General features: G+C 39.7%; 1 protein-coding gene across 5 annotated transcripts in view; it reads left to right on the top strand.

Annotated features, from left to right (window-relative positions):
* The window catches only part of TP53BP1 (tumor protein p53 binding protein 1), a 61,058-nt gene that overhangs the window by 15,869 nt on the left and 32,078 nt on the right, over positions 1-13,111 (top strand). For 3 of the 5 annotated variants that reach the window (XM_078884041.1, XM_078884040.1, XM_078884039.1), the window contains 6 exons: positions 1,618-2,258; positions 4,155-5,745; positions 7,107-7,223; positions 7,920-8,294; positions 10,334-10,376; positions 12,887-12,970. In XM_078884041.1, the coding sequence (XP_078740167.1) occupies positions 1,618-2,258; positions 4,155-5,745; positions 7,107-7,223; positions 7,920-8,294; positions 10,334-10,376; positions 12,887-12,970 (2,851 nt within the window). The remainder of the gene's footprint in view (positions 1-1,617; positions 2,259-4,154; positions 5,746-7,106; positions 7,224-7,919; positions 8,295-10,333; positions 10,377-12,886; positions 12,971-13,111) is intronic. The other 2 variants (XM_078884043.1, XM_078884042.1) reach the window with 2 other exon arrangements.

Raw genomic sequence — 13,111 nt, 5'->3', positions numbered from 1 at the left:
AGAACGATATAACGAATCGGCGTTCTATGGCGTAGCGCTAAGCGACATCTGTTTGTATTGTGTAATTCAAAGACAAAATTGCGTGACCATGCCCAGAACTGATTATGGAACTTCTGTTGGAAAACAAAATGGAACCGTATTATTTTGTATGCAGTAAAATCCCGGCTTGCCAGATCTCATCTTTCGCTGCACCATTTCTGGATAAATAATTTTAAAAATTCCCTGCAGCATTCAGCACCAATTAGAGCACACGAGTTGCAGTGCACGCACATGTTTTGTAACTGCATGTTGCTCTGTAGCCTCGTCTTGCCTTCTGCTCCTCCGTGTTCTCTTTCATCATCTCACTTTACTTTCATCCTTTTTTGTCTTTTTAAAATTCATTTTCGTGTGTTTTTATTCAATGTTTTTTTACTTATTGGAGGGCACCAACACACCTTAATGGTAGTACAGTGCAGTCGATTTTGATTTGCACTATACATGTGTTTTATAGTCTAAATTATCATTACAATGTTTTATACATTGTAAATATGTAACTTGAATTTTGAATGCTGTCTATGGTTTATAGAGCAATTTAAGTGTAGTATTGATTTTAATTATTTTTGTGGCTAGTCACACTTTTCAGCTAGCCAGACCAGTTCTCCCCCCTGTTAGTCCGGCTAGCCGAGGCTTTACTCGATATAGATTTCTCTAAATGTTATTTTCGGAAATTAGTCACCAGAGAGGTGCAAATGACATGACAGGTAAAACCACTGTGGCTGTGACTGGATGTGAATACTTTTGGCGCTAGATTGAAATTATTAATCCACCCAGAGACATCTTCAGTTTGACATTTGGCATCTTGTTAATTAGCTGTACACGAATATATTTGCCTTAAATTCCCACTTCCAGCAGGAAGATGGCGTGTCAAGACGATTTTGAGCTTCACGCCATTTATCAGCCATTTTGCTTGTGACTAGCAACAGTGAGCACATCATCCAAAGTATACATGATGGTACTGATGTGTGCATTCATCTTGGTGGTGTTGCTTGCATGTCTTGGTCTAATAGTGTCTGCATAAATCATTTGGAGAGTGGTCAAATGCCCTCTCCTCATCTGATGGGGCAACATAAAAAAAACATCGCGAATTCTATTTCACGCGACTTCCCAGTCAAAACACCAGATACATTAACAATATAGAGATAAATAAATAAATGCTATTTGAGTGGACGTCAGCCCACATAGCCACAGAGCCACTTTGCAGCCTCCTCCTCCAGCACTTGCACGGCAACCAGTGCGCCCGGCACTCCCTGATGCACTTTACAGCCAAAGCTGATCTGTGCCATGGTCTCCTGCTCCCCTTGTCACACCAGAAGCGGGTTAACTCCATTATAACGCAAGCTTGCCATGACACAGAGTAACCAGTGGATGTTGCAACCCCATTACAAAGCTCTGAGGTCCCTGGATGATTCAAGGGCATTTTTTCTCTCCAAACCCATATCCTTAACCCCGTTCCTTGCAAAGATAATTAATTCAATATTCCTTCACGGTATCATTGACAATTCTGTATTATAGAGCTTTTTCCATATTTGAAGCTACTTGTGCGATTAATATTAACAGAAGTTTGCCATTGTTTTACAGGCATACCTCATGTACAAGCCACTGCTGCACAGGCAGACAATGAGATCAAGCCTTCTGTTCCGTTGTCACCCAAGCCAGCATCTCAACCTGCTCAAGGGGTACTCAAGAATCCTGAGGAGGCACAAATGCAGAGAGAAGTGCAGACACAACATGTGACACAGGCTCGGCAGACATCACATGCTACCCACGAGGCAGACACTCAACATTATACACAACAATTGCAGACACAAAAAAATACCCAAGAGCCACAGACACATAACATGCCACAGCCTCAGCAGGTTACACAGGATGCAGAAATGTTAAAGGTTTCTCAAGATGTACAATTATCGCAAGAATTACAAGAGGCACCACAAGATGAACAGGCTCAGCCACTGCACACTGAGTCTCCTGAAGAGGAACTAACACACCTGAAATCACAGACCAAACAGGCTTCTCAGCAGCCACAGACACACCCAATCACCCAAGAGGCACAAGAACACCACAAATCCCAGGAGGTGAAAACACACCAAGAGGAGACACAAGAGCAAGAGAATACAAAGATACATCAGTCGCATAATGTAGCCCAGGCGGCTCATATTCAGGAGAAACCATCCTCTCCAGTTGCCATCTGTATTCCTCCATCAGAACCCGAGTTCTCTCATGTGAGTATAACATTGCGTTTATATATGTTGGAACTTTTATTATAGCAGTTGTATTATGTGATTGCATCATAACGAACTGTAATTCATAAAATTTTGGTTTGGCCAAATTTATTCTAACATTTTTATTTAAAAAAGCCTTCGTACAACATGCAACCAACTCTACATTAAGTTAGCAATGATATCCCATATTCTGTCAGAATACAATTGATTTTGTATAGTTGATATATAATACATGTAGGCTTCACAGCCAATATGATACGTAATGTTTTTTTTGTTTAGGCAACATGATGATTTGGCCAAAATTATGTTGTATGACCATCCACTGCTCATCATGGTCAAACAAATGAAATTCTCAAATGTGCAAGCATATATTGTGCCAATCATTGTATCAGCTTACCGGTTAGTTGAAAAACTTTTGACTAGAATGTAACATTTTTGATTTAAAGCTTTCGTGACTGCAGGGATTCATATTCTTGGTTCTTTCGGTAAAGTCACGTAGAATCGAAAAAAAAAAATATATATAAAACAATACAATTATCACGACGTTTCGATTGCAACACAAGCAATCATCATCAGGTGTGAAAACCACAGCAATTAGATGTAACTTTTTGCTTGAAACTGTGGAAAACATGTTCAGGACAAAACCCTACAATTCAAAATAATCATGTCCACTGACCCGAATTAGAAAGTTCGTTCGTTTCTTAATCCGCTTGTCCTGGTGAGGGTCACGGTATTGCCTCCCTCCATAATGTTGTTTAATTTCAATTGTTGGTTCTGATATTCAATTTCCTGTACACGTGAACTTCTCTTCCTGCAAACGTCATGAAGTCATGGCACATTGGTTATTATCGAGACATTCCACATTGCATGATTTTTCTATTGGTGTGTCATATTGACCACCTGAATTAACAGGTTGGAATTTGAAGGAAAAAGATGGGTGTGAAACGTTTGTTGTAAAAAGTTACGTGTCCGAAATTGACTTGCCAAATGCATTACTCCCGTAAGCTTATGAGGCCCGTTTTTTATTCTGATTAATAAATATGCGTGAAAAGTAGTGTGTACAGGAGACCCTTGAATATGCCGGGGGTTACTTTCTTGGAAAGTGCCACGAAAGCCAACACCGCGGTATTCAATACTTAAGCCTTCCCGAAATGATAGGGTTAGGTACAAGGCGACAAAAAATTGACACATTACAACTAAAATAAGTACGAAACTGTATGCCAAAAAAACAAACAAACTTAATATTCGAAATTATTTATACATGTAAAAATCCGAGACAAACATTTCTAGACAATAAATAGTACAAATACTCATTAAATACTGTACTTACTGATGATGATCATGATGATCCAAGGCAGGTGTGTATGTATGTGTTTGTGCGCGAGTGGAAAGTGGTAGTGCTATCATTAACGTGTTGCGCTACGAACTGGCGACCCGAGTTCCATTCCCGCTCACACCCAACACCAGTGGTGATTATCTGAATTGGTCCTGGGCCTCCACGAGGTCGACTCGTACTCAAATGAGTACCTTGTGCAATGTGGAAACATCGCCACTGGGGAGACAAAGGCGGCCGGGCGTGGTGCTGACCACCCACCCCCTCATGTGCTGTGCCGGCCTTCATAGGTGATCGCTAACAGCACTTGCTCCAACAGTCTGTTAAGGCTACACTGGGAATCATTGTCTTTTCCCGTGAGGATGCTTGTACGGCTAAGGTAGAGGTGCCAATCCATGTCTTTCCCCACAGTTTTAATTTTAATATCGAGGTAAATGACCTGAAAGATTTAGTATAGTGGTCTTGAAGAACAAGCAGATCTTAGTTTTTTCTAATCATATATTTTTATTGCTAAAGTCTTGTAATCGTACCTTGACGTTAATTCTCACGAATTCACTTTCCAGGACATTTTTATCCCAACACCTGCAGATGGTATCAATCCCCCAGCCTCCAATGTTCCAAAGCCTGTGGACACACCATTGAAAACGGAGCCAATAACTACAGTGCGAAGTGTATCGGATGGCAATCTGAATACCAGTGAAGGAGGAGACGCGTCTTTCCACTTGCAGCTTTTCAGTGAAGAACACACGGAGTCGGACCACCTAGCATCCCTGCAGCAGTTTATATCTATGCAGGAGTCTCAAAATTTGCAAACCAGCCAAATACCATCAGACAAGCTGGACACAGACACCAAACACGTCAGCCAGTCCGATGTAGTTGAAGATAAAAACAACCAACCAGAAGCAACAACCAACCCTCTGAATAAATCTGAAATGGCTCTAAAGCATGGGCGAGGTGATCCATCCAAATTGGCCAGTGACACGAAGGAAATACAAATTGAATCTGGGCCATCTGTTAATTTGCATTTATGCTCAACTGCAAAAGAGGACACTTCCGAGGATCAGGACAGTGAACCAAATGAAGAAACACAGATTGATGAGGAAATGGAGGAGGCTCTGGATTTCGCTGGGAATAATTCATCATTACTGGAAAAGAATACTGATTCTCCGTTACAGGTGATGGAATCTAAGGTTAATGAGCCTCAAATTAGTTGTCCCCCAAATAAGAGCGAAGATGCTTTAGGAAAACATGGTATTGATAAAGAAACAAAGGTAATTGCCATTATTCCTGCATTAGAGCCTAGCCATAGTGATTGTGTTTCTTTAGAACCTAGTAATGTAAAAATGGATCAACCTGAACAAAATAAAAATTCACAAACGGAGCTTACAAAAAGTTCAGAAGCAGTTGAAGCCATGCAAGTTGAAAAAGTTATCGATACCAACACAAGTTTGTCATCACAACCAAAATTTAAATGTCTAGAAGTTATTGATGAGGCTACTGTCAAAAATCAAGAGCCTCGTAGCCCACTGGAGGTGGAGGTAGATGGTTCATCAGGGGATTGTGAAGATGACACAGGAGCTGATGTGGCTCTCCACCTGTCACTTTCAGAATCCCAAGCTGAATCACAAATAACCGATTCATCAGTCATCGTGGACAACAGTGTCGGCAACTTGTCAGGCAAAAGCATCCAAAATGGGAACTCCACGGCACCAGTCGATCCCCTAACAAGGTCACTGATTTTAAATGAAAGCGGAACGTCTGAAAAATGTAGTTTGAAGATAATTGACAACGAAACCCAAAATACAGAAGAAGCCGTAGTGCTTGAAAAGCACGCTGCAGAAAGTCAGCATTTCCAAAGCGAACCTATAACAGCACAGCCTAAAGGGTCTGATCAAGATGTCTGCTCACAAAGTAAAGCTGTGAACAAGGATGCAGAAGAGATGCAGATATCACAAAACAAACCAAGGTTGGAAGAATATGAAGGTGGCTTTCAGGGTAGAGCTGTGGAGGCTGAAGTAAGAAATGTCCTGGAACATGAAACATCACAACAACAAGCAGCAGGGACAGCCAAGCTGTCCTCGTCTGAAGATGATGCTGATAACTCAGTAGTAGAAGAGACCAATAAGACTAACCTATCCTGTTCATCATCTAATGGTATGCGAATACATTCACAGACATACAGGTGTGCATTTCAGTTTTGTGTGTGGATGTGGGTATGCACATGCATAGAACAGGCGTTTAATAACTGAAAATAATACATTGCAATCTAATCAATTAAAAAAAGGGGAAATATAAATATACCCATATTAGCACTTTCATTGCCTCTTTATTTTTTTTACATTGCTTAACATTTTCATTTGGTTACTGGCACAATCTTGTCCACAACTGTATAAGCAACAATAAAGAGGGTTTTTAGAGCAATATTAAGAGCTATATTTCCCACAGTTGGATTGGAGAATGAGGTTATAAACAAATTAGGAAAAAAAATAGTCGTCTCTTTATTTCTTCATAGCATAGTCAACATAAAATGAACATTAATTCTAGAAATAATTGAAGAGCATAACAAATAAGGCTACAAAGGTGTATTTAAGATGTATGAGGAAAACAGTCACATACAAGCGATTTTCTATAAAATAATTGTTGGAGGGACACATCTGGAAAACAAAGCAGTTTGGGGCCCAAACGATGAACTAAATAGGCAGATGACGAGGTGTTGTGGAGGCTTTCTAAATTGGGGTTAAATATTGTAGTTATCAAAATTTCTTGTCGGTTTTTCTACTTCATTCCTTATGTGGAGAGACATGATTATGTATATTCTGCGTATCTCTTTGGTTACTTACATTCTCCAGAACACATTGTGAAATGCATATGCATGCAACTTCATAGCCACCCACAGCCACTGACTTGTATGTCGTCTAAATTATGGGACCTGGGGCCTAACTTAATTTTGGAACAAGGGCTGGTGGATTCAATGAGTATTGCTGACGTGACCCACATGGGTGTACAATTGGATGAAACAAAAGTAGACGCTGTCTTGATGTTTTCATCTTCTCTATATGAATGCAATTTACAAAGGTGCCAAAAGGGAAGTGGCTTAATTGCCAATTTCAAAATCATCCCTACACATGGAATTCTCAGCAATGACAACGCTGTAATGCTAACACATATTCTGTTTCCTCCTCTCAGATGGGACTGCTGATTTGTCTGTAATGAGACTTCTCCCAAGTTATAAATTCATAGTTTCTGAGAAATGAAGGGAACAAGTGTGAAAGGAAATTGTGTGACCTTTCAGTGGGGCGTTTCTTTAATTTAAGAATCAGGCTCATTAATTCTGAATAATTTTTTTTTGGAAAAACCTGTTTTGCTAAATTATTAATATATTTTTTTTAAGTTTCGTGTCTCTACTTTCAACATGAATAGTTTTGTCATACATGTCAGCTTTTTTGTTTAATTATAATTTCTGCATGATCACTATTGCATGTGCTTCTTCACAAGTTTTGTTTTATTGTGTACAGAAGTGCAGTTCCACTTTACTTTGCCAAAAGAGGGTGAAGTTATCCGGCTGCAGGCCAACATCACCCCACCTCTTATCCGGCAGATGCGACTTGCTCCCCGACACAGCACACCCATTGGTGGGTTACTGCTTCTAATAACGTGTGATATGATCACTAACATTGACTGGTGTTGGGTAACCGATGTGCCTAATAGTTGTACATTGAGAAAGATAAGCAAAAATACTATCTTTTAGGCTTGTATGGGCAATTGTAGAGCGATATTTCAACACAGATTTGACGAACACAAGTTGTAATTTCTGCATACCGAAGACACTGTTGAGGCTAGCATACCAAGGAATCAAATTACTGGTTGACATTTACTGTCCAGCAAAGATGTTAAAAATAATGAAACAGGATAGACATGGCAATTAAAGATTGAGGGCAGTGCCTATGCTTGGTAAGGCAGGATACCATGTAAAACAAACCTTGATTCCGGTGACAATGATGAATTGTATAAGTTATATATTATAATGAGCCATGAAACTTATCTAGTTTTTCTAGCAAACAAAATAATTAAATAACCATTCCCCGATTATATATCACTTTTAACACAAGCACTAAAATTATTGATGACTAATTAATTTGCATATAACCAACCAAATTACCTATTTGATAACATTTAGCTCCCTTTAAAAAAAAAAATGTCTGCACACACCAAGGAGATGAAGAATAACATACACTTATTTAAATCAAATTACCTTTCTCCAAGGCAAGAATTGGGCCAAATATATCTCCCAGAAAAGACTAACGATGATAATTTATTTTTTGCCGCAGGTGGTTCAGAGCCTCCGCGGGCCCCCTCCGCAGCAAGCGACGTAGTGGCCGGAGATGACAGCAAGAGAAACCTTTCACAGGAGGGAGCCCAGCCTAGCCCTTCCTCTCAGCGGAGCCAGGGTGCGCGAGGGGACCTCACCAGCCAGGGCGGGGTACCTGAAAGCCCTTTAACCCCGCAGATACAGGGTAACCAAGAGGACGTGACCTTTCCAGAAATGCAAGGAATCCAGCAAGAGGAGAACCGGTGTGTAAGGGAAGAGAAGACGAGAGAGCAAATAAAGGGGAATGAGCATGAGAAGACTTCCCTAGAACCAGCACAGATAATCACTTCAACACCCATTGACAATGAGGAACAGCCCCACTTCAGCCTGAAAAGTAAGTCGTTGAGAAATATAGACGATAAGCGATAGCTTTATATAAGCTTATACTTGGTCATACAGTTCTGGCAATGTACATTTTATCAAAATAAAAATCTCACCATATTCTTCATTAACACTGCATCATAACAGGAAAATGTATAATAGGCTGATTGTTTTGGGCACTGGCCATTCAAATCATATAAAGGGCAGAAAAACTTGATGGTTGGAGATTGCACCCTCAGAAAACTGGAAAGTGTTAAGAAAGTTTACAAATGAAGCTTTTTTTACTAGCATAAACAGCTTGGCATGAGTAAACATTCCATCGTAAATAAACCCTCTACATCTAACAAATAGTGTATCTTGCATCACGTACTCTAAAAAAGCAGCATTGTTAGATGTCATTAAAGAATTGCATCGTGCGAAAGCCATGTCCACCAGACACTCGGCAATCTACATTGACTTGACAATCACTCAACAGATATACCAGTCACCTATAACCAAGTACATTCATCAGACGCTACCCACACTCAACAGTTACCTACTCAACTGATGCCTGAAAAAAAATCAAGACACTCAACTTACCCGACATCACTCACACAATACTCATAACTCAACGAGAGCAGACATTCACCAGACACCCCTCACCTGGCACTCACCTGACTCACACCTCTCATCAGACTGTAACCCACTCACCAATTACAAGGCACTTTTACCGGGTACTCACCACTTGTACCTGATATTCACCGCACACCGCACACCACTCATACACCACTCACTCATACACCACACTCCAGACATTTATTATACACCACTTGCTCGACACCCGACTCTCACTAGACACTCGCCTGACATCTCTCACCATAGGCATTTCTCAGACAGTCATCACTCTCCTATTACATTTTGTAAAAGAGGTTGACTCCACATTCAAAGGTTTCATAAGCATATGCAGTAGTGTGTTTTAGCCAGCAGGTGGCGTACCACTCATTCTAGATGTGTCAAGACCATAGACCTCTGGTTTCTGCTCACATTGAGCTCATTTGATTATGCATGACTACAATGCTAATGTGAATGTTGTGACAGCTCGTCCTATGGACACATCCAGATAATGAGGATAAGCATTGTGCATCCACCTCTTCTTCCCTTGGCCCAGCCCCCTCACTTGTGAGCTCCATCCCTTCCTCACTGTGACTCAGCCTCTTCTCCATTCACCCTGTCCCTCTCCATTGCCCCCACATTTCCCCAGGGTCGTCCACCACCAGGGTCACAATTTTTTCACCTAATCTCGTGGTAAATTTTATGTATCGTCAAAAACACGAGCTAAATTTGTGTATAGTCTTAAATTATGCCTTCAAATTATTAAATATTTTCTGTTTACCTGAAGTAAAAAAAAAAAGCAGCACCAGGGCCAGCAGAGATTATCATGGGACCCAGAATTTGGAGAACTTGAATAGCTTAGCTAGACATGGCAGACTTTTCTTTCACTCTCTTACCTTCTATTGTCTTTTTCGCTGTTTCACAAAAAAAATACTTGTTTACGACACATGCAGAGGTCATCAGATTCATTGTCAGGTATAACATCACCCCTGTGATCCCTTTATGCACTGTGGTCTCGAACACAAATGTGCAGACGCAAATCCTTAATAATATACACTGACTGTGAAAGGAATGTTTCTGTAATATATAATGTTTTTAATACATCGCCATCAGCCATAACCAGCCCACGACTAGATGAAGTCATCCCAAAGCCTGCGCCATCTCCAATGGGCCTACAATGCAAACATCCACCTCGCACCAGCAAGGGAGTGGATTTTATTGCTCCATTTTTGCGATGACCATCCCCTCGGAAGCATTCCCCCCAGTGGATGCAAATTCAATGTTATGCTTGCGCACAGGCCAAAATCCCTTCCAGGCCAAGCCCAATTACTGGACAGCAAAAAATGCCTTCAATCTGTGTATGTTCTCAAATATGTTTGTTAAAGAAGACATTATTCAGTACCTGCGTACACTTTTATTACGTAATGTTTATAATGTTATGTAATGCTTTTTTTTTTTCAGAACCAGAAATACAAATGGAAGAGTTCATAGAAGATGAATCGAGGCGAGTATTTCAAAGTTTGTTGTTCAACCTTAGACTTGCTATAAATGTTATTCTCATTATATTAATCAATTAACTATTTTAAACCTTGTTTGAAAGCATCGCATTAGCATTGTAATCTGCTTGGCACAATGAATCGAAAAGATGACGCAATATAAATAATGCATTGGAACGTATATGGCAAGTCCTCTGTTTACTTTGGGAATGCGTCCCTGGAAAATGGGACATTCGTCACGACAATGTAAATCGAAATCTATTTTACTATTGACATATACATTTTGGGTACATTCCTGGGGGTAATTTTTTTGTCAATTTGCAGAAAAAATATGAAATAAGTAGGAAAAAAGATAACAAAAGATACCCAAATTGATGTTATAACACGTTTAAATAAGTGATGTAAGGGTATACAAAGCACTCACCAGAGATGGCGGAGATTGTAGGGGCTAGTCCTGTATAGAGAGGCTAGTAATGCTTGGGTGCCCGTGTGGGGGCACTGTACCAAGTCATCACGTACGCTGCCCAAACAACTGCGTTGTTTGAAATGTAAAAAAAAGTGAATTATGCATTTTAAATCAAATTACGTTCCCTATTTCGTTGGCGATGTTTGGAGTGAAACAATATAAATAGCAACGTAAATATAGGCTTTACTGTAATAAATTAATCCCAACCATGCGGTCACCAGTGTAATTTTGTAAGAAAGCATATGCAGGTAAAATTACCCACAACCAACTGCCCGCATAACCATACCACAAAATAAAAATCACACCGAATCCATAAAAAAGTCTAAAGGCATTATGTTTTACTTGAAAGATCTGTGTAGAAATACATTTATGTCTCACATTACTGTACCCATGTTTAAACTGCAAATAGCCAAACAATATACCTGGCCATGTATGCAAAACTTAGGAGCACATGTGAGGCTCCAAATCGAATCACCAGGCCATCCTTTCTACATAAGTTTCTTATAGCAGCTAGATTCAGTACATACACATCAAAGAAGGTCTGGACCAATCGGAATGGCACCCATCCATTGACAAAGATGTGGAACAAAACCCATTTTTGCATATTTTTCTCAAACCCCACAGTTTGCAATTTTATGTGCTAGTCATCTACACACCGGCTTACACTCAGGATAAATAAAAATAGATATATAAAAATGTGTTCTTAATGAATATATAAGTACGAATAACTGGTGGTGGTGCATGCCTATAATCCAGCACTGGAGACAAGGGTTGGTTGATTGCACAAATGTTGCAAAATTCCCTTCCTGTGAGCATCGAGGTAACATACCCTGGCTTGTCAGAAGGTGGTACAGTAAAGTGCTAATATAATCTCTCCTATATAGGATACATTGTTGCACCCTTACATGTGTGGATTTTCTCCAGCTGATTTTATTTCCTCCCACATGTATAAACGCATTCATTGACTGAAAACATTTTAAGATCTAAAGAGTCTTCGGCCGTTTTTTGGTGCCAGCTCACCACCTGGTTGCCTTCCAGCTTGTCTGGTTCTTCAGAAATTGTGAGATGCAATTTACATGTACAATAATATCTAAACGTAAACCATTATGAATCAGAAGGCATCATTTTTTACCATAATTGTGTAGTCCACGAATTTATCACAGATTAATTTAGCCGCTAGTCACGTACCGTGCCTGTCCTCAAATCCGCAAATATTTAATGAATTAATGGCATCACGCAGCTAATTCCTCACAATCCGCAGCACACCGCATCTCCATGAACATATTTCTCCGGATTATAAATCTAACTTACCACTTTTGACAACTTTGACACTGGCATTTGGTGTTGAAAAATTGGCAATTTGTACTTATATACTTTATTTTTTTGCATTTTAAACGACTTGCTTACATTTTTCTCCATCTTGCACTTATCTTTTTTGTATTGTTGATGTAACTTGCTGACCTGCCCCTACTGAACATCGGTGAAACAGAGCTTCATAGCTCATTGTATTCCTCCAGGATAAATAAACATTCCGATTCTGAACCTCCAGGGTGTGCCGTTGATTACAGGATCTGTGTTGTGATCCCCCAATATCACCACATTACTGGAGGACTGCTGTAGTTTTGAGCTTTGATATCTTTTCCATGATTAAGTTACCAAATTTTGTGCAAAACACGTGAAATTTGAGGTTATTAATATGGGCTTTCTTGAAAAATATTAATATCTGACTTTTTCTAAAGTTGAAATGATTGATAGTGTTGATTAAAAAGTTCTGCCATTTCAGGAGAAATCACTTTGTGACCATCATACCATTCAAATGTTCACAAAGGCATAACATGATATTAAGTAGTATATTTATCCATTTGAGCCTATCTACCTAAATACTACCCACATTTGCTCATTATAATGAAGTCTCATTTGCTCATTATAATTATGTCTGATGCTGTGCCCTCGTCTCAATCGTACAATTGTTTGACATCAACTTTCAAAGGGTCTGTACTCTATACCTTTTGAGGCTTGCTTTTTATATGCTATTGGCGAATGCTGTTGCAGGCCACCTATGGTGCAATCTGCGGCCCGTAAGGGTGGTGAAGATGGTACTGTCATTGAAACAACCAACAATGCTACATCTTCTAGGTATGGTCTTGCAAAATCCAAGTAAAAATCTATTGTGTTGGTGAGAAAAATGTGGTGTGTGGAAATTGGTTTGCATCATAACCCTATCATTGTGTACCATAATATGGTTGCATTTTAAGACTTGAATACCATTGACCGATA

The sequence above is a fragment of the Lampetra fluviatilis genome, chromosome 3 (assembly GCF_964198595.1).
Source record: "Lampetra fluviatilis chromosome 3, kcLamFluv1.1, whole genome shotgun sequence".
Classification (NCBI taxonomy): Eukaryota; Metazoa; Chordata; class Hyperoartia; order Petromyzontiformes; family Petromyzontidae; genus Lampetra; species Lampetra fluviatilis.
This window is presented reverse-complemented; position numbering and strand designations above follow the sequence as displayed.